A 22,481-nucleotide genomic window follows, 5' to 3' on the forward strand; every position below is an offset into this window, starting at 1 on the left:
ATTATAAATAACATTTAACAAATTTTTATTTTCTGTAAAAATGTCTTACTTTTTTTTAAGGCCCATCATTATGTTTTGTACAGTGTTTTCATCCATAGTACCGTACGACCTTCGCCACTTATTTCTAAAATCTTGTAAATTTTTTGCAGTACCTTTACTCTTCCGGAGATTCGATTTCATTAGAGCTCAATATCTCTCAATAGGTCGAAGCTCTGGGCAATTAGGTGGATTCGCTTTTCTTGGAACAGTATTGACATTATTGCTTTCATACCACTCCATGGTAGCTGTAGAATAGTGAGAGGTTGCTTAATCAGGCCAGAACATTACAGTACCCTCATGTTCGCGAATAAATGGCAAAAGACGTTTTTGAAGGCACTCGCTAATATAAATTTTTTAATTGATTGTGGCCTGGGTTACAAAAAAACTGCTTCTCAAATCGCAAGTACATATCGCTTGCCAAACCATATACTGCTTGGGAAATTTGGTAATTTTCTTTTCCTTAAATTTTCTCTGTACTTGCCCCTTCTTCATACAGGTATAATATTCTTGCCCCGGTAACTGTTTGAAATCTGCCTTAACGTAGGTTTCGTCGTCCATCACGCAACAGTCAAATTTTGTTTCGTATCCTTCATACAAATTTCGAGCTCGTTTTTGAGCAACCAATTGCTTTTCATCGGAACGACCTGGCACTCTTTGAACTCTATATGCCTTTGTACAGTACTTTTAGAGGTACCTGCTTTAACAGCAACATCTCATACTGAAGTGTTGGGATTCTGCTTAAAAACTTCCTTCACTCTTTTTGCCAAATTTCCTTCTGCACCTGCTTTTCTACCTGAACCTTTTTTTCGTATAGTAGGTACACCCTTTTTGTAATTCGAAACAACCTTTTTAACAGTACTTTCCGATGCTCCAGTTTTTTTAGCTATAACTGAATATTTTAATTCTGGATTTTCCAGGTAAATGGACAAAACCAATTCGCGCACTTTTTCTTGATTGCTAGACATCTTAATAGTTTGAAGTGTTGACACCAAATGTTATATATTTTGTTAATCGTCAGATTATAGAGAAAAAATCAAGTCCCCATTGAGACTAATGCCATAAACAGTTACGTCATAATCTTAAGGAATAAAAGGGTCAATTTTTTACGGGACAGCCCTTATATATTCTACAATCGGATAATGTAGCTTTCGCCAAAACACTTTTCTTTATGGACTTAGCTAATCTTAGCAAATCTTTAGTTATACTCGTACCTAGATGATGATGCAATGAAATTCTTTATACTGTGTATACTATATACTGTGAAAGTACATTCGATACCATTATGTATTGAACTCGATTTCTTTTGCATGGCCACCACGAACATGCTTGGAGAAGTCCAGACGTTAAGCCCAAATTTCGAGGGTTTTCAAGCATAAATCGGCCGATACCGCTGCAATTTCACGTTCGATATTAGTCAGAAGTTCATCAATCGTCGCTGGCTTGTTGGCATAGACCATAGACTTGACGTAGCCCCACAGGAAATAGTCAAATCCCACCACCGAGGCGGCCAATTGACTGGGCCATTTCGTGAGATAAAACGTTCAAAAAACTTGGTTTTCAATAATCGTCCTGTTGGAACCACATATTATCTAAATCCATATCATCTAATTCTGATCAAAACTATTCGGTTATCATTGAGCGGTAGCGATTCTCATTCGCAGTAACGTGCCAGAAGAAGTACGACCCAATGACGCCGCCGACCCATAATTTTTCGGGATGCAATAGTGACGCATGGGGAACGTGTGAGTTGCTGCCTGACCAGAAACGCATCTTTTGCTTATTGACAAAGCCATTCAGCCAGAAATGAGCCTCATCGCTGAAGATGATTTTTTTGATGACAATCCGGATCGTTTTCAAGTTGTTACTCAGCCCAATTCACGAACATACGACAACTCTGGTGGTCAAGTGGCTTCAGTTCCTGCGTCAATTTGATCTTGTAAGGATGTAGGCCAAGATCTTTTCGCAAAATTCGCCATAACGACATCACAGAGATGGCCAACACTTGAGAACGACGTGTGAGAGACTGATTCGGGTCTTCCTCAATTGAGCTGGCGGCAGCAATATTCTCGAGACGACGGGCACTTCTTTGTCCCACCGGCTCGAGAACATTTTGTTCTGTGTCTGTGAATTCGAATTTTACCACTAGACGCTATATTGTTGATCCGACAGGACAAGTATGACGACCATAAATTGGCCGTAGCGCTCTTGAAGTTGAGGCCACTAACTCAGAATTTTAATAGTAAATTTGTATAACTTCGACTCGTTGTCGCATCGTGAATCTGTACATGATGAAATGGCTAACCGTACTGAAGAGATATATCAAGAGAGGGGGAAAAACTATATCCTTGTTTGATGTCCCCATCAACCTACTTTTGTAGCGTCCTTAAACTTCTTATAAAGAGTTAAGATTTGTTAGTTCGACATGAATAGGCATCCGAAACTATTTGCTAGATTTGAAAAATTCTTTCACTATTGGAAATACCGCTTACTGAAACGCCAATAATGTTACCCAAAGTGTAAAGAATGACCTGAAGACTTTCATATATCGCATGCGCTGCGAATACTATCGACTATAGCACAAAACGATGTACTACAAATTTGCAGAATATATGTGACCTGGTCTACGAAAAGGGGTCTTAGGTGTCAAAAAAAAGGAGAACAATTAATGAGATAACGAGAAATTGACGATTATTATTAACAGTTTATCCCAGAAAACTAGTTTTCACACGTTAGCCCCCTTTTCGTAGACCAGGTCACATATAATTATCTACAAAATCTGTCCGGACGGCATACGTCTAACTGTTATAGTTACGTCACAATAGATGTGCTCTTATTTAATCCAAACTAATAATTACAATTCCATCACATAAAAAGCTTCTTATTTTTACCTTACTATTAATTCTTATTAAAATTAGTCACGTCACATACAAGACTGATCAATATCCTTAGATAATTTTGTGTATTATTCGATTCCCACATTCGTATTTAAAAAACATTTTCATATTATACGCACACTTTGAATAAATGGCGTAACAATAATGGATTTTTATTATTTTTGTTTTTGAAATGAAGTAACATTGACCTTTACAAATCGTAGAGGCATAGAATGTGTGGAGTGCATGGAAACCATTTGTTCATATTTTTTGTATTTTTTCGCAAAAAAAATCGCAAAAAACGCCAGTAATTTGTACGTTTAACAAAAATCTTAATTCGTGATTTATGGACTGGAATTTTATTTTTCTGCATGTCCTTAGTACGCAACACTTCCTCATAAAAAGTGGTACCAACGCCTCTTCTGTCAACACAACCACAATTGACGCGCTCAATACTTTCTATCGGTATTTGCTTTCACCCAATTAAATACAAAATAATTAAAGTATAATAGCGCACAAACGTGGGATTAATTATATTAAAACCATGATGTATTCATATCAGATAAAATTTATAGTTTTTTAATTTATTTGAATGGATACATCGAAAAAATAGTAAAAAAACAAGTAAGGAAGGGCTAAGTTCGGGTGGCCCCGAACATTTTATACTCTCGCATGATAAAGTGATAATCGAGATTTCATTATACGTCATTTACATATTTTTCAAATACCGTATTTTTGTAAAGTTTTATTCCGCTATCATCATTGGTTCCTAATGTATGTACTCGTATTATACAGAAAAGGCATCAGATGGAATTCAAAATATTGTTATATTGGAAGAAGGCGTGGTTGTTAACCGATTCACCTATATTTTGTACATGTCATCAGGGTGTTAAGAAAATATTATATACCGAATTTCATTGAAATCGGTCGAGTAGTACCTGAGATATGGTTTTTGGTCCATAAGTGGGCGAGGCCACGCCCATTTTCAATTTTTAAAAAACGCCTGGGTGCAGCTTCCTTCTGCAATTTCTTCCGTAAAATTTTGTGTTTCTGACTTTTTTTGTTAGTCCGTTAACGCACTTTTAGTGATTTTCAACATAACCTTTGTATGGGAGGTGGGCGTGGTTATTATCAGATTTCTTCCAGTTTTGAACTGTATATGGAAATGCCTGAAGAAAACGACTTTGTAGACTTTGGTTGACATAGCTATAGTAGTTTCCGAGATATGTACAAAAAACTTAGTAGGGGGCGGGGCCACGCCCACTTTTCCAAAACAATTAAATCTAAATATGCCCCTCCCTAATGCGATCCTTTGTGCCAAATTTCACTTTAATATCTTTATTTATGGCTTAGTTATGACACTTTATAGGTTTTCGGTTTCCGCCATTTTGTGGGCGTGGCAGTGGGCCGATTTTGCCCATCTTCGAATTTAACCTTCTTATGGAGCCAAGAAATACGTGTACCAAGTTTCATCAAGATATCTCAATTTTTACTCAAGTTACAGCTTGCACGGACGGACGGACAGACGGACGAACAGACATCCGGATTTCAACTCTACTCGTAACCCTGATCACTTTGGTATATATAACCCTATATCTGACTCTTTTAGTTTTAGGACTTACAAACAACCGTTATGTGAACAAAACTATAATACTCTCCTTAGCAACTTTGTTGCGAGAGTATAAAAACAAATGAAAGCAATTAGAAACAAAGAGATCCCCTTATGCAAGCCGTTCGTTGTGATTTTGATCGTTCAGTTTAAATAGCAGCTATATGAGATTCGATAGGTTAGGTTATACTGGCCCGCTGTCACGCCATACAAATACCTACTGGTACTTGCTAAAGCCAGATGGAAGTTCAGTTTAATCTTAACTGAAGTATGCGTCATACAGGACATCAATTATTTTTCTCGTTAATACTATTGATACTTCATCTATTCCCTTGAAATGCGAAACTCCTCAATATTCCTAGACATTCCATCTCCTAATAAGTCGGTCAGCTCTTTCACAAATTTCATTGAATATCGTTTTTCGTGACTTGCGTACTTCGTGTACTGGTTCGATAGTCAGACGGATGCCATTTTTAGCAATATCTTCAACTATTTCGACTATTGAGACTTGCTGCCTGCTTAAAAACGTGTTGGTACACTTTCCAAACATAAACTTATGTTGTGTTGCGTCAAGTTGCATAATTGTAAGCGTAAGTGTATCGTCTAAGCACAACTACGCTTGCGCTTTTCTTCAGCGCATTGTCTAGCATTTCGTTCTCTAATTGTTCACATTTATGTATATCCTAACATCATATTTGTTACGTACGTCGCAAATATTTTTGGTAACATATGCTTACATTCGTGCCAATGCCACATGACGTTGCAAGAGTGCTGTGTGGTTTGAGGTCCGTGCGTGGATGGCATTTATTAGTCAGCACGCAACAACTTAATCGACTTACAGCGTTAGCTTCATTTAAGGGCATACATAAACAACCGCAAAAGTTGGTGTTGCCACAATGTGTTGCATGCAAATAACCAGCGCCGTTTCAAGTCACAGTTATTTGCTTTCTCAGCAACATTTACCGGTTTCGGTGCTCAAATACTTCGTACTTGCCACATGCAAATTTGTACGCTAAAGTGCACTTTGCCATCTTTCTCGGAGTGTGTTGCAATGAACGTTGTCTAAGTACTCTCACATTGTGGGCACCTTTTGTGATATCGCACACTCGTTCTCTGAACGTACTCCTGGTTTGGTATGCAGTTTCAGTACATCTTCAAACCTCATGAATCACATTTACGCACTAACTTTTATTAACGTGTTTACGGTGTTTTACTTTCTTCAAACGGAAAGATATTTTCATGTTTAGTTTTATGCAGTTAGTACCATCAGGTCATATTGGCTCAGGAGTTCTGGGCATCACAACGTCTCTCAAAGTCCAAGTGCGATTATTCGTAGTTTCACGAATTCCAGCCTATTTACCTAACCTAATATTCTGGTGGAATCAAACAAACCCTTTATTGAATTGCGTTAAGTCCAATTCACATCCATAAGTCCGTCAGACATTTAGTTGCTGTTATGCCTTCTGGTTTACCGAAGCTATTACTGCCGAGATGTTTCAACCTCAATATTGTAAAGGCTGGACAGTGGAGAAGAAAGTGCATGGCTATTGCCACCTCACCTTCTTCCATACAACTTTGATAACTTGGGTATTACAAAATTTTTAGCTTACCACATGAATGCCTATTGGACAACTTTCGGTAATTCTACTACGATTGGGGCAAGTTGAGCTTTGCTAAACGTAAATAGCTCAGTGTATCTCCTAAGTTCTACTCTAGGACAGAAGAAAATTGCAATCATACAGAAAAGAACTCCTTCCCACTCCCGTGCGTGAGTGAGGTAAGGATAAGAGATTCCAGCGATTCGGTTCTGACCAGGCCACAATTTTCACTTTAAGCGCTTATCTACTGATATTGAACTATACCAGCCTTTTCTAAAAACATTATAGCAATCTGCTTCCTCCTTTCTCATTCATCTGCAAGCTTGTTGCTGTTATATTTTGCGCATTTGCAGCCGTTTGTTTGAACTATTTTTGTTCATTTCAACTCCTAATAAATAATTAATTAACGAGAGATGTGATGTTAGATTTATTTGTTCTTTTTGTTGTATAATCCAACAGTATGTTTGGTTCATCCATTATTTGTCAGATTACACTGCATACAGGGGGAAGGGGTTACCGGTATTACTCTTAAACACATTCAAAGCTCTTTGAAAGCCGAAGTTTATCGGGGATTCTGAAGCTCACCTAACTCAAACGCAAACGAATGTAAAATAAAACTCAACTAAGCATTAAAACAACAAAATTAAAAACAAAAGTGAGATCTAAAGAAATGAGTCCACAGCATAGGAAGTAGAAAGAGAGTAAATACCTTGAAATGAGCGTGAAAAAAAGGCGCTTAAGCATTAAATGCTTAGACTACGTAGACAACGCGTTGAACAGCGGCGGATGGACGGGCCACATCCGGCGGGCAAAGCAACAGAAATTAAGCGCATAAATACACCAACAAACACATTCTGTGGCTTGGTCGCCACACGAGGCTTTATCTTGCTCCGTTGCTCCGCATTTCTCCGGCTGTTTATTTTTCCACTTTCAAATTCATGCTGCTACGTGGCACGAATAAAACAATGGCAACAACGGGCACGTAAATAGATTGTGCGGAGGTTGTTAAGCGCCTCGAAGCGGCAATAAGAACAAGCAACTTCATCGCAAGCGGAAACATTAAATGGCGCTTAAAGCGTTTAACTGTATTTGCTCTTGAATTTTTATTTTCTAATTTTACAGCAAGTAAAAAATGTAAAATATTTTTCTCTAATTCCACATTTTACCTGTAGCTAACTGAGGCGCACATTGCCAGCAACACCGTTATCCACGCGCCAGCTAACGGCACACTACCGACAGCTTAGAGCTACACGCACCCACATATACTTTTATATACCAATATATGTATATATGATACATATTTTAGTTGCTCTAGTATTTTTCCCACTTTTCTAAAATTCTCACATTTCTCTTTCGAATTGGCACACAACATTGGATGGGGGTACTGCAGCGGGCGCCAACGAAAAGAAATTGCCCGTAATTGTGTTCATACACGGCGAATCGTTCGAGTGGAGCAGCGGAAATCCTTACGACGGCAGCGTGTTGGCGAGCTACGGCGAAGTGGTCGTTGTAACGCTTAATTACCGCTTAGGAATTCTCGGTGAGTACATGAGCACAAGGAAGCGCTTCAACTTAACTACTAGCAGCACTAAAAGCGGGCATGCACTGACGCTTCCGAGTTGCGCGCTCGAAACAAAAGCTCCAATAACGGTGTGTGCGAGTGTGGCAGCAGACTAAAATAATCTTCCTTAGCTGGCGGAAAATATATGGAGCTAATAAAGTGCCGGCGTGTTAAGTTAAATTGCCACAAAAGCAGCAACGCAACAACACAACAACGCAGCAAGGACAAAAAGAACTTCAGCGCAATAACTATAATTTATGTTGATTTTTGTTGTTACTTTTTATGCTTCATCGTACAAAATTCATTACACATCTTTTCTGCAATGTTTCTCTTCTCTTTGTTTTTGCCAACACGCCGCAGGCTTCCTGAATGCCAACCCGAATCCGCAGGCACACGCGCGTGTTGCTAATTACGGGCTCATGGATCAAATGGCCGCGCTGCATTGGATACAGCAGAACATACAGAAATTCGGTGGTGACCCGAATGCGGTCACCTTGGCGGGGCATGGCACTGGCGCCGCATGTATCAACTTCCTCATGACCTCGCCGACCATGGTGCGTGGGCTCTTCCATCGCGCCATACTCATGTCCGGTTCGGCGTACTCGTCGTGGGCGCTGGTTGAGGATCCCGTGTCATTTGCCATCAGGTTGGCCAAGGAGGTGAACTGTTCGATACCGGAGGATTTGAATAAGCATCACGAGCAGATAGTCGATTGCTTGCGCGAAGTGCCGTTGGAGGATTTGTATGCGGCGGACATACAGGCGCCGAGCTTTCTGACATCCTTTGGACCGTCGGTAAGTTACGTAAGCAGCTGAAAACAGTTAAGTAGTGCAATAATAAGTGATATGATATTTCCGGCAGCTTTGAAAAAATGAAGTTGAACGGTTGCAACCAGCATCTTAAATGCCTTTTCACACTCAGTTTTGATTTCGACTTTTATTCCACCATTTCTACTCTTTGAATAAAAAAATATAAACTTTAAAAACTTCATATTTATGGTAACACGCAAAAGTTGATGTCGGTTCATTCATAAGGGTTTGAAATATTTTTCGGTACAATATTCACAATTTAAAATTTCAAAAATTTTTCGGATTTCAAAATTTCATTTTTAGAGCCCAGAAATTTTAAGTTATTGAATATTTATAAAAAATGTTTTCACAATTTTTTTTTTCAAATTTTTTATTTCTATTTTTTTTCAAAACTTGTTTTAAGAAAAAAAAATTATAGAAATACACAAAATATTTAATTCTTCATTAAACTTAATTTTTATTTGGAAAACGTGGATTTTAGTTTTTTTAAATATTTTTTAATAAAATATTCACAATTTGGAATTTCAAAATTTTATTTCCAGAACTCAAAAATCCTAAGTTAATACCTAATTTAAAAAATCGTTTAGAGTTTATAGATTTTTGGAGAGGCTTTCTTAGAGGTGTCTAGGAACCTATTTTTCAGAGTACCAAACGAAAAAAAAAATTTTTTTTTTGATCCACCCTAATATGCATTGATGTTTGACGATGAATATCTCGTAAACGCTTAACTTAATCGAAATATCATAGCAGACCATTTTTATAGAGCAGTGAATTTCCTACAAAACTATGTGTTTCATCATTCATAATAATTTTTTTTCATTGAGTTATAAAATTAATAAGAAATAAAGAATTTTTCCAAAAATAGTAAAATTTCAACCGTTAATATCTTTTAAACAGTTGGGTTTACGAAAAAATCATAAGAGACCATATTTTAGAGCATTCAATTTCCTATAAAGCCTAATTAACAAGATATTTTTTCAAGTAGTTGGAAGCGAGATATAAATTTTTCTATCTGATAATAAGAAAAAATAGAAAACCGTTAGCCGGAGGACCTTCCCGTTACAATTAAAAACTCATATTTGGAGAGGCTTTCTTAGAGGTGTCTAGGAACCTAATTTTGCGAGTACCAATTGAAAAAAAAAATTTTTTTGAATCACCCTAATATACATACATACATATATTTTTTTCTTTCCAAAAAAACTTCATAAATAATATTTATTTTTTTCATAAACTTCATTTTTAGTTGGAAAAAGTTAATTATGTAAGTTTTTTTTTAATATTTCTCAATGAAATATTCACAATTTGTAATTTAAAATTTTTTTGAATTTCGAAATTTTATTTTCAGGGCTGAGAAATAGCTAATTTATAATTATAAAGAATTTTTTTTTAGTTTTTTTTAAATTTGTGTTTTTGAAAAAAAAAAATTTCTCTTTCAAAAAAACAAATCCATAATAATATTTAGTTCTTCATAAACTTAATTTTTAGTTGGAAAAAGTGGATTTTAGTATATTGTAGTATTGGGTTTTAAACATTTTTCTAGAAAATATTTACAATTTGAATTTCAAAATTTTTCAAGAAAATTTGAAAATTTCGGAATTGAAAACCAAAAAAATATATTATAATTATTAAAAAAAATCGAAATATTTTACACGAAATATTTAAAAGATAGGATTTCGGAATTGAAAACCAAAAAAAAAATATATTATAATTATTGAAAAAAATCGAAATATTTTACACGAAATATTTAAAAGATAGGTTAAAAATAATAAATGTGTTTCAAACTCAATTATTTGCAATAATTCTATTAGGAGAATATTTATTATTATTTATTTAAAAAAAAAATATAAACATCTATATAATAATAAAAAGGAAACTAAGAACACCAGATTCAGAAAACAAGCTAAGAAATCATAAGCCATTCAAAATACATACTTTAACAACTTGTCCATAATAAATACAAGCAATTAATAGTTTAGCCTTTTCAACATGAGAGCAAAATTGAGGTCAAGGGTCGTAAGCAAAGCCACATGCGGAAGGGAAAGTCAGGCAGCATGCTATTTATATACTCGCATGTATATTTATGTGTGGTAGCAATGTACGAGTACATACTTAAATTTAAAATGAAACGAAAAACTACATATCAGAGCAAGTCATCAATGCCAAAGGTTAAAAGCGAACTAAAAGCAACAAAAACCGACGAACTTCCACTCACATCTTGTGCCCACGAAAGGCCAAGTGCCTTTGGCTGTGTTGAGTGTGTATGCGTGTAAATGACAGCTTTCAAAATTGACGACCTTTTAGTGTTGACGTTAAGCGATAATAGTAGATGAAAATTGACTAAAATGTATGTACTGAACTCCAACAAAAGGCACAAGATGCAGAGCGCGATAGTGAGGGCGATAACGTATAAAAAGTGTGCGAGAGGAAGAGCATTTCGAGGTGCACATTTTGCATACACACCTAAGCATGCACGAGTGTGTGTGGAAGGGAGCAAAGGCCATAGCAACAAACAAAAAATGCAAAATTTTCTTAGGTTAGGGTCGCAGTTTCCGGAAAAATATGGTCGACGTCGAAACAATAAGCAAAAGGTCGGAGGGGAAATGAAAAAGTGCATGTAATACATATGTATTTAGATACTACTTTTCTGCTGAAATAAATTTTAGATGCGAGAGTATAGATAAAATTAACGACAAGGTTGGGTAGGTACTTCTGTTTCAGACTATTCGCGTATGTTTAAACTGAAAAATTACTTAGTAAAGTTGACATTGTGTGTATTGTTAGAAGTTACTTTGTAACACAACTTTTCTGATAAAATACCATTTTGAAAGTAATTTTTCTCTCTGATAATTAATTTATTTAATCTTTTAGTTTGTTATTGGTTACAAACTTTAACCAATGAAAAAGGTTGAAAGACTTTTAATGCGAACCGTTCCATAAAAAGTCGGGTCTATGTAATGTAAATGTGCGTCAGCGCACCTTATTAGTTCGTGCATACCGAGGTGCCACACTTGCACCTAGGCGGTGGCACGGATGTCCCCAGACACCTTTAGAAAAACAGCCGAAATAACTGGCAGTCCTCACTCGAGCTCTATTTCCTCTGCTGCGTTCGCACACACCAGTCTCAGCTGAGATTTAGCGATTTCGCAAGACATCGATGCCTCACAGACCTGTAGCTTCTTACGGTCTCCTCTTACCACCTCTGCGGATTGATCGAAGTTTGGCGCACGTTTTTATCCGCTTTTCCAACGTTCACACCTTAGCACCCTTTTGGCCCACTCAAGTGTACTAGTATGCTGCTCAGATTCCTTGTCGGCCTACTGGTCACCGCAGCTCTCTAATATTTTGGCTATCAACCGAATAACTGACTTGAGCTTTCTAGCTGCCGTCATATGTTTCCTGACGAAGCCCTTAACATTCGCTGGGGACAATGTACTCCTCATGAACTGAGGTTCCTCTACTAGAGCTGACGATTCCATCTAACACTGCAGCTCTGCCTTTATTTTATGTCTGCATATTCCTGCCGACTTCTGCTAATCTATTAACTCTTAGTGACGTTTTCCGCCGGTTTCGCCATCACCCTTCTCGGGCGACGGTTTCGGTTTGTCACCTCAGCATACTTAAGGGACAGAATATCTAGACTACTAGCCCAGGACTTAAACCGTACCAACTAATATTCCAAGCATGTATCCGTGTCGAGGAAAGAGTAGAAAATTCGTAGAAGTCTAAAGGACGTGGAGGCCGCAGTTTATTTAGCATTTAGTTCATCATCTTTAATCATAAATAAACTAGAAAATCCTATATTTCGAAAAGAAAATCATTTTTTTCAAGGGAAGTAGTTTAATTTAGATAATATGTACTTGCTTACTTTCTACTTGACGTTATGAGCATGAGATATTACCTCTCAAACTTCGAAATGTCTACCAACATTCTATAGATACCCAATGGAGTACAGTTGATAGGTCAAAAAGGAGCAGTGCATCATACCGTGGGGTTCCCAAATTTCAATGCGGAACAAGTGCACAAGTGATGCTCCTGGTGTTCTGCTCTAGACATTTCCTAATCTCTTCTCGATCTGTCATACCCATCCTACATCATGTTCCTACAGTCTCTTTTATCGGGTGCCAATTGGAATTTTGTATACTTCCGATCCTCCGTTTTGCACATGGCTTTGCAGTTTTGCACCCAGGTAGATCGTTCTATCGGGTTTTGATTTTCCATCCATCTATCGAGATCGTCGTAAAAACAATGCATAGGTTTCTCAATGTTGATCACGTTTTCGAATGTTAGTCGTACAGCATCTTAACAATCCCGCCCAATATTTCATTGTACTCGATGCTTTTGTGGCCTGGAATCCAGTATAATTGAAGTTGCTTGTTTCTGGCGACACTTTCCACTGTTGCTCTGCTACCCAAGACAATTCTGGCCGATATGCGATACGTGAGAGTTACTGCCTTGATTGCTACTTGGCTGTCTACATAGATATTGACTCTGGAATTGGTTGCAGGTGCATTAAAGGCCAGCTCGGCGGCTTTCACAATAGCAAAGACCTCAGCATATTAGCATATGCATAGCATACACATTAGCATATAGATATGAAATGTGTACTGACTTCTTACTTGATCCAGCTCTTTCCATAGTCTTTTTCATTTTAGACAATTGAGGCAAAAAAAATATTCCAGATCTCTTTTCTTGCTGGCATTAAACATCGATTTTTTTATATTTCCCTTTTATGGCGGCGTCTATTAAAACATTCATTATTACCGACAACAAAAAATTCGGACATTCCAGTGGTTCAATGATTTGCTGTTTCTGTGCTTCATTTCCTTTTTGTCTGCGCCTGGCGACATTTTCGCCTTATCACTTGACGGCGCGTCGAATTATTTTCACTATAGCATTTTCATGAGCATTTTCCGAAAAAAAACACTAAGCGCTCATCCCACAATTTCTAAAAAAATGTAGAGAAGAAAAAAAAAAAAATATTGTATATATACTAATGCAAGAGGTTGGACAAAGCATCTCTATTAAGTGCAACGTTGCCAACCTTTTCATATAAAAATATATATATTTCTTTATTTATGTTCGCACTTCCTTTTATTGTGCTCTGCGATAGCATCACCCATAATATTATTTTCGGTGTGAAAGAACATTCCTCAGACACCTAACCTACAAAACATGCCTCTTGTCTCTAACGCGAGACATTCCTTTGTTATTGTTGTAGCAATAACGGTATTCTACACCGCATGTTGTCTGTGTGCGGCTGACTTTATTGCTCAATTTCATTTTCTACATTTATACGACAGTTGTGTTGCTGTTCTTTTTTGGCTGTTGGTTTCACCAAGCCTATCACTCATTTTTATGCCTACGCCTAAAGCCCGCACACGCACGCAAGAACCGGCGCAAAGCAATCATACTAAAAATAGTTGAGAAAAAGTCTGCACCGACAATCAAGCTTCTGGAATATCAAGTTACTATTTACGCATTTCTTTCCCAAACTGCTTCCGCCAAACTGACACACAACCAGAGACTCACTTTGCCTCCTCGTTTTACCGCTTTTTTTCATTTTCAATTTAGGTTGATGGCGTCGTTATACGACCCGGACACTCCAATTTCGATATCGATGATTTAATGATGCGCAGCGCCAAACGCGCCTCAGCAGATGGCGGCGGCAACGGCAACGGCAACGGCTTCTTTGGTGGCGGCGCTTACACAGGTGGCCCCGGCGGCGGGGCCAGCAGCTTTGGTGGTGGAGGTGGTGGCGCATCTGCCGGTGGTGGCAGCGCCAATGGCGGCGGTAGTTCTGCAGGTGGCGTTTACTACAGCGCGTTAACGGCGAACTACGCGAGCATGAGCAGCGGCGCTAACCTCGGTTTGGGCGGCAATGGTGCACACTATGATGTGCTCTTCGGCGTGGTGACCGGCGAGTCCATATGGCGTTTCAGCGCACACGACATCCAGAACGGCTTCGAGGGCGAGCGGCGCGATAAGATTATTCGCACTTATGTACGGAATGCCTACAATTATCATCTCAATGAGATCTTCTACACGGTAAGTACACACAACCAATTTAACGCTGTATTTGGGAGACCAGCAAGATTTATTTTTTTTATCTATATGTTATATGAAATCACTGAAATTGAAGGTAAAAGCAGCAGTGGATGTGATGTCTTTCTGTTATTTAATTAAGCATTTTATTTTTAGCGAGAGATCAATTTTTTTCCTTCAAGTCCATTTAAAGTAGCTGTCATAGTTGTGTTATATTTAAAGCTTATCAAACATAACGTTTTGGCAATCAATTGCATGTTTTAACAACACACACTGAAAAGCTACGTAATATTATATATTTAATACACATATATGTATGTAATATTACATATATCAATGAAACGCGATCTCTAATTGGACTTTCGGGTAATTGCTACACAAATAAATAGCTATACGTAGGTTACCTTTCGGAATTCGGTAACTCTAGTACTGCAGTCTGACAACTCACAACTTTATCGTAATGTTTGGCATTTTCGAAGTTATACATATTCAGTAGGTTCTGACACATGAACGCTATTTAAGTTGTTTACAGTAACTTTAAATATTCATCTCGGTAAAAAAATTTAATTGCGAAAATTTCCGAGCTATTATTTTTTACAACTTTCGACGTGGATTAACCCAGCAGTAGTGCATAGATTCACTTAATTAAATGTTTGGCGATGAAGCTCCATCTAGGAATAATGACTATCGACGGTATAGTGAATTCAATCGAACTCATAGATCTTTCCAAGACGAATTTCGTGGAAGTAGTTCAAAATCAGTTGATAAACAAGTGGGAGAACCCAAAGAGAATTGTTACGACGTAATATTGAGAGGGCGAACACCAACGGTAAAAAAGTCAAACTACTCCCACAACGCCCGGTAGGGTTTTCTACCAAAGTCACTCTACCTTTGGTGATGGCAATTAACATATGCACACACATACATATGTATGAGAATAAATAAAGCTGCAAAATTAAATGACAGAATACTCTTTAACCACTAAAGCCACAAGAGAAACTGAAGAACATTTTCTTAAAAACCAAAAATTTCGATGAAAGACACTAACCAAACCCCAACAGAGGCAACTAGCTGTGGCAATGCTTCAAGTAAAAATAGACCCGCAACAATGGAGCGCCAGCTATGGTTGTTGCACAACAGAAATTTGATGTATTTAAGAAGTCATTGAGGCAAGTAAATTTTCCACGAAAATATGCTTGGCTTGAAGTTGATTTTACTAAATTAGCATACCCCATCGGCTGGGGGTTTCGCCCACAAATTAGCGTTTCACAAATGTCAAGAGACACAGGGCAACCACAGCCTCAACGTTGACGCGTTTAAGGAGAGAATTTGAGTGACTGGCAGACAGAGGTACACACAAGCCGCATTAGCAAGCGGAGCAAATTGAATTGAGCTGAGATAACGTCTGCGCTCGTGGGAGTAACGTAATTTCGATATTCATATTTCAAATTCAAGGAAACAGTACACAAAATAGCATAAATTCTGACACAGCATGTGAAATTGTAAATCATACTGATGATGGAAAAGAAGAGTAAGGCATAGCCTAAAGAAAGGGCGGGGAGAGCGTATACAAAGCATTTGCAGTTAACTCGGTTTCCTCCTCAATAATTTTAATGCTTGAGAAGTGAAACAAAACTTCTTCTAGCAAAATGTACAGCATCTGAATACACTCCTACGCTTCGTGTATACCCAAAATTTTTATAAAATTTAACACCGTCCTTTAATTAGAATGCAACCCAGTAAGCTGAAAATTTGTATATCCGGTCGGAACCAGACAACAACACGTGATATTTGGTGAACGCAAACATTGATTAAAAATAAGAACTTTAAACGCGACGCTGTCGTCAGCCGGATATAAAGTAACTCGCGGGGTTTTCAAGCAAACGTAATTTAGTGAGTGCCGCGGCTTTTCTGTACCGGTACATCTTTTCCACTTTTACTTTTTTTTATTTTTTTATTACCGCTCTAATTTAACACTTATTCAAACAATTCCATGCCGAGCAGAATAAAAATGGGTTGGCTTTAATTAAAAGGAAATTTGTCGGAAATCAGCGCAGAGTAGAAGCTATGCCTGGATCGTACCGCACAATCAATGTTACCCAAAATTCGCGGCGAAGAGAGTGAAACGAGGGAAACCATGAAATGGTTCGGTAATTTAACCAATTATAGCAGCTGAAAAAGGAAAGTCGTCGAAGCATAATTGCAAAATCAATATGCCCTTTGCCAATACACGCAGTCGCACACATGCGCACTAAAAAATTAATTTGTTTCAATGAAGGGTGATATGAAATTTCACGGGAAAAAAGATATATTGATTAAATTTACGAGGTAAGCATACTGTAGATATTTACCTCAAATGCATTGACGGTTGAAGTTTTTTTTTTTGTTAATTAAATGGTTAAATTGATAGTCTTGAGAGGCGAGGTGCATGCTGCTTTATCCCCTCTGTCGTCTCAAAATACTTGCCTTTCATCGGTTTTTTTAGGCAAGGAAACAAAAAAAGTCCGGGACCGCCACATCTTTTCTGTAGGGCAGCTGCAGAATCGTTGGAATGCCGTCATTGGTTAGATAGCTGTTCACAAGAAAGGCGGTGTGAGCCGGGGCGTTGTCGTGGTGCAACTTCCAATCGGCTGCGATGTCTTGTCGGACCCGATTGACCGTTCGTTTGAGTCTCTTGAGGACTTCCATGTAAAACTTGGCGTTGACAGTTTGTCGAGGAGGAACAAATTCATGACGGACGATGCCTTTGACGTCAAAAAAGATAGTGAGCATCGTTTTCACTTTGGATTTGCTCATTCTACCCTTTTTTGAGCGAGGAGACGCCGGCGTGTGCCACTCGGAAGATTGTCTCGGAATCATACTCAAAGATCCATAACCTGCTTCATCATATCAAGCGTCTCTGTAGCAGATTTACCGATTTTCACACAGAATTTAAACGCGTACCTTTGTTTAACGAACTCTGCATTTTGGACTTGCACCACTCCAGGCGCTCGGAGACAACTGAAAAGCCGCTCGTTCGTTAGCTAGGAACGCCCTCTACCGAATCCAAAAGAAAATCAGACCTATTACTTTCCGGACCAACCCTGTTTATATTTTTTATAGAGATTTTATAGCAAACAACTACATCTCTGATCTTTCTCGCTTCTCCACTGTTAGGAGCTTGACACTCTCACCCACTAAAATCCCAGCGACCCCATCCGCTTACTGGACGAAGGAGTACAGACTGGATCTTAATATCACTATGGCGTTAAAATTCCGATTGTCGACAGCCCTAAGTTTATAGGTTTTACACTCGAGAGCCTACACTCCTTCGCTCAGCATACGACCTCTGTTACTGCCAAAGTACAGAGCCGCAGCTAAATCCGCAAGTCGCTAACTTGCAGCTCATGAAGAAAAGCCAAAGAAACTTTGGTGGCAACATACCCGTTGGTCATTAGCTGTGCTCCACCGATATGGTCGCCAGATGTAGTAAAACGAAGATACGAAAGCTTCAGACGTGAAGAAAGCCCCAGACGTCCGAATGTTTACAAGATGCCTCTTGATGTCTCCCGTTGAACATTTACTTTGCGATGCCCATATGCTTCCTGTCAAGGAACATAATGAGCTCCACTCCAGGCAGTTACTGCTGGGATGTCTTCGCAAAAATCATCCCTGCAGTCATCTGCTTGAAACGGAGCCCTCTCCTGAGTACATCAAGTGGTTTTTTCCACATTACGTTGACGACATCAAACAGTACGCCAACCACACTTCGGACACAACAAACTTAAGACATGCACTGACCACCATTCACCGTAGAGCCATCAACACGTTCACCGACTCACTTTCAGTGAATGGCGTACTTGGAGTCAAACCAACACCCATTGCAAACGACAAGCTTCTGTTGTCGCGAAAATCTAAAGTGATCTTTGCGCTACTTCTTTCTGAATACTGTAACAGGTTAAGCTTCTACTTATCCGGAATCGACCACGACATACCAAATATGATATATCTTCAGCCCACAATGAGTTCCCGTATGACTTTAACTACTCCTTTGCATGCCTTGCGAACCCAACTCATCTAATACATGCGGGAGGGAAACCACTGCAAACCACTTTTGACCCTTTCGCAGCAGAATGGAGAATTTTTACTTTTGCTTAGGTGTATATGTATATGTACTTGGGTACATATGTATAAAAGAGGCGGAGTTTTCCTGCAGCCTAAGTTAGGTGATGAAAGTTATGAAATGTTTGCTTCTTAAATACAAGAAAAAACCTTTTATACAACGTTGAATGATATCATTGGAAATTGTTAAAAATAAAGTATCAACAAACAATTTAAAATAAATACTTTGAAGATTACCTAAAATCACTGAAAATTGGAGCTTCAGAGGAACTCGCTACTCATATTCATGTGGAGAAGTTTTCGCTCAAGCCTCTTCCTTACGCAAACACTTTAAAAAATGGGTAAGCAAATACCTTTCAAAGAAAAAAGTTAGCAAATTATAATTATATAAAAAAATGTAATTTCCCCTTCCACTTCGACGTTGCGTCTAAGGAAGCCGACCTTTGCAAACTTTTCTTTATGCGCTGTTGGCAAGCGTTCAGTCATAACGGAAACGTCGCTCATTCAAAGTGAATGTTAATCATAGCAGAAATTAACCATCCAACCGCCAGACGTTCACTTTCGCAGGTCTTGCCGCCGCTCAATGAAGTTTTAATGGCGGTGCGTGCAGCTCACTAAAAGACCGCGGTTAGCCAGTTGTAGTTGTCTTTAATCCAAGCAGCTTTATGGCGCAGTTTTTCTTTAACCTCACTCTCAAATAAAAAGACACAAAAAATTAAGGGATTATTCACAAAAAAGAAAGTTATTGCAGCAATTGAGAGCAAAATCAACTGCATACTTAAACTAAGCGAAATTGGGCTTTTGAGGCAAACTTCTTACATTGCGCGTAATTGTTTTAAATGCTAGAAAGTAAGCCGCTAAGTGTTTTCTACTTACGCTTGAACGCAACGAATAGCAGCAAGCTTTAAAAGTTGTTGCTAAATTTCGTTTAACGCGTTAGGGAAGAATATTAGACAGCATGAAATGGTTTTTCATTATTTTCACTACAATCGCTAGTTTGCTGGAGAGTTTCGACATCATATTCAGAAACTCCAAATTCTGTCAGCGAACTGTTACAAATAAAAAACACATTGCGTGTCGCTTTAGCACGAACCCTTTGTATTTACTCGTCAGCCACTTCCCTACAAAAAACCGGTTTGGGCGACAAAAGTCGTCGTGTATGAACCGGTACTTTCACAACGGTCAATTTCACGCACTCTTAAAATGAACAAAGGAATCACAATAAAAGCCATCAAAGAAATAAAAAAACAAAAACCTTTCCACATAATTGAAAAAGATTCGAAAGTTTTATATGCACATAAAAGTACTTTTATAGGTAGATAACATCAACGGCATCTATTCAATAAAAGCTAAGTGAATAGCTCAATATTAGGATATTAAATGAAAAACTTTATTTTATAGTATTTTTAGCAAAAAAATAATAAGAAATTTAAATTTATGTAGTAAGGAATGCTACGCTGGCTGCAAGTTCTAGCTCGGTCTTCTATGTCTTCTTCCCTGCACGTTCTGCAAAAGCCATCGTTACTAATACCTAGCCGGCGCGCATGTGATGCCAGTAAATTGTGATTTGTGAGGTCACATGCAATAACCGTCCTGGAGTTCTTTCGAGACCATGCATGTGTTCCTTCGAAGCCCTTGAGAATGATCTAAGCGATCCAGCATGTTCTTAAGGCATTCCATCTCACCCTGATCCATCTGTTCGCCCTTTCGGAAATTTCATTATGCAGCGCTTTTAGTGTTTTGCGTATTTCCTATACTGGTTCGGTAGCTAGACGGAGTCACTTTTGCAATCTCATCAGCTATAACGTTTACTGGAATGCAGTTGTGACCTAGAATCTAATATACATATATAAGAAGACACTTTCTGGCAGTTTCAACATCTACTGTCCCTCCTTTTACGGACACTCTTTGACGTAATATACGTATGATGTGAAATTATAGAATTAATTTCCATCTAGCTCAGCGCAATAGATATCGGCGTCCTCCCCATTAATCATTTTTGATCCATATGTGTAGATGCTGCAAGTTCCGCTGTCAGGTTGAACGCTTCTCCGCCAACCAACTTCTTTTAATGTGGCTTGGAACCTTCTCTCCAGATAAAGCGTGAGGGTAGGTCTTTTATCAATCAGCCCTCAACGTATTCAGCTGTGTCCAAAGGAAGAAGGTTCTCTTCTTCAATCAAGGGTGAAGTATTTTGGGCATTATCCATCTTATTAGGAAGCTTCTATGCCAAAACATAGAGGAAAAAGTGAGGAAAGTATCACCTTATAGAGTTTCACTCCACCGAAAGTAAGGTATTCTCTGGTAGCCAAGCAGCTATACTGGCTTTAAGCTCGCTGACTGTGCGCTCAAAACTAGTCAAAGAATGCATGATCTCATGAGTATTAGCATCAAATTTCATCCATACTTTACTCTTATGCATGCCCAGTGGCAGTGGATACGCCGAAAACTACAAAGCTGATGCGCTTCCCCCAATTATCTGATTGTATTTGAGTCGGCTGTCTTCTTGCGTTCTGACATTGGACTTTGAACCTCCAGTGAGCTCAGCAGGTGCAGAACCGTGAGATTCTTCTGGTCCAGAGTAAACCGAAAAAAATCCTCTGAAATACTTACGCTTAACAAAGCCAATATTGTCATAATTATAGGTGGATCTGTCCTACAACCTAACTTAAGCTAACCTACTTGGTATGTTCCTTAATTGTTAACTCAACCCCGTTGAGCTTCGGAGGTTTCCATGCCGGGTTCTGGTAACTCTTTGTATATAGTTGTATATCCGAAGTATAGGACGAACGAAAAATTAGCAACCTGTCGTCGACAAAGTTAAATAGTCTTAATTACGCACGTTTTCCTGCCGGGTAGGTGCCGCATACATAACGGCATGCATAATCGCGTGCATTTGCCAATCAGCAGCGACTAGTTGTGCACATCCGCATATTAACCATCAAATGCCAGCTAAATGAGCACGCTATCAGTTTCCCCGGGACACACAATGCTAAATCACCCTCCCCAATATCCTAAGCCGATAATAAATTTTGAATATGATTTTTCTGTTTTGCTTGTTGTTTTCACAAATTAATGGTCAGACAGCACGTTATAAGCAGTCACCGCCGAGAGTACGTGTAGGTGCATGGGCATGTGTGCGTGATTGTGTCTATTTGTGTTTCTGAAAAACTGCTAATTTGCTGAATTTTCACAGCTTATTTGGTTTTTGCTCTACGCCCGCAGCCGCAAACCCCTCCGTCGGCGCGCTCCATGATTGAGCACAATGTTTTGACAACGTCCGCACATTTTGTTGTTTATCCATTGTTCATGTTACTGTTGTTGCAAGTGTATACATGATGAGCGTATTTGGAGCGTGAAGCGTTTGTCAGGTGGCCAGGGCTAATAGAAGGTGGCATAAATTAATTGTTGGTTCGCTGCTTCAATGATTTCGCAAACCCGTTCCGGTCGTGGAGCGAGGCACGAGTGCCCCTGCGGATTGCTTGCTATGCAGTCTACAACGAAAACGCTTGAATGAGTAATGTGTGCTCAAATATTGTGCATTTTGCACAACATAGATTTTGTTTGTTGTCGGTAGTACAACTGTACAACAACGTTTCGAACAGGTTTTAATGGAAAATGTACACAAAATAGCACAAAATAGGTGATTAATAGTGCCGGTGGTTGGACGTGATTGACAGTTTTGTAGCGGATAAACAAAGAAAACGGAACGGTATTGATAAATTGCTGTCCGAAGCAAATGTACAAAAAAAAGTTTAAATCATCCGAAGCCCTTTTTAGGGATACAAATTTCTTTATTATTGCCATTATAAAAATGTTTCCTTTATTAACCACCTTTTTGTTGTTTCT

General features: G+C 38.5%; 1 protein-coding gene across 1 annotated transcript in view; it reads left to right on the forward strand.

Annotated features, from left to right (window-relative positions):
* Nucleotides 1–22,481, forward strand: part of LOC120773428 (neuroligin 4-like) — a 141,087-nt gene that overhangs the window by 37,071 nt on the left and 81,535 nt on the right. Inside the window, exons 4-6 of the mRNA XM_040102312.1 lie at nt 7,510–7,659; nt 8,041–8,474; nt 14,061–14,534. Coding sequence (XP_039958246.1) covers nt 7,510–7,659; nt 8,041–8,474; nt 14,061–14,534 — 1,058 coding nt within the window. The remainder of the gene's footprint in view (nt 1–7,509; nt 7,660–8,040; nt 8,475–14,060; nt 14,535–22,481) is intronic.

The sequence above is a fragment of the Bactrocera tryoni genome, chromosome 1, assembly GCF_016617805.1.
Source record: "Bactrocera tryoni isolate S06 chromosome 1, CSIRO_BtryS06_freeze2, whole genome shotgun sequence".
Taxonomy (NCBI): Eukaryota; Metazoa; Arthropoda; class Insecta; order Diptera; family Tephritidae; genus Bactrocera; species Bactrocera tryoni.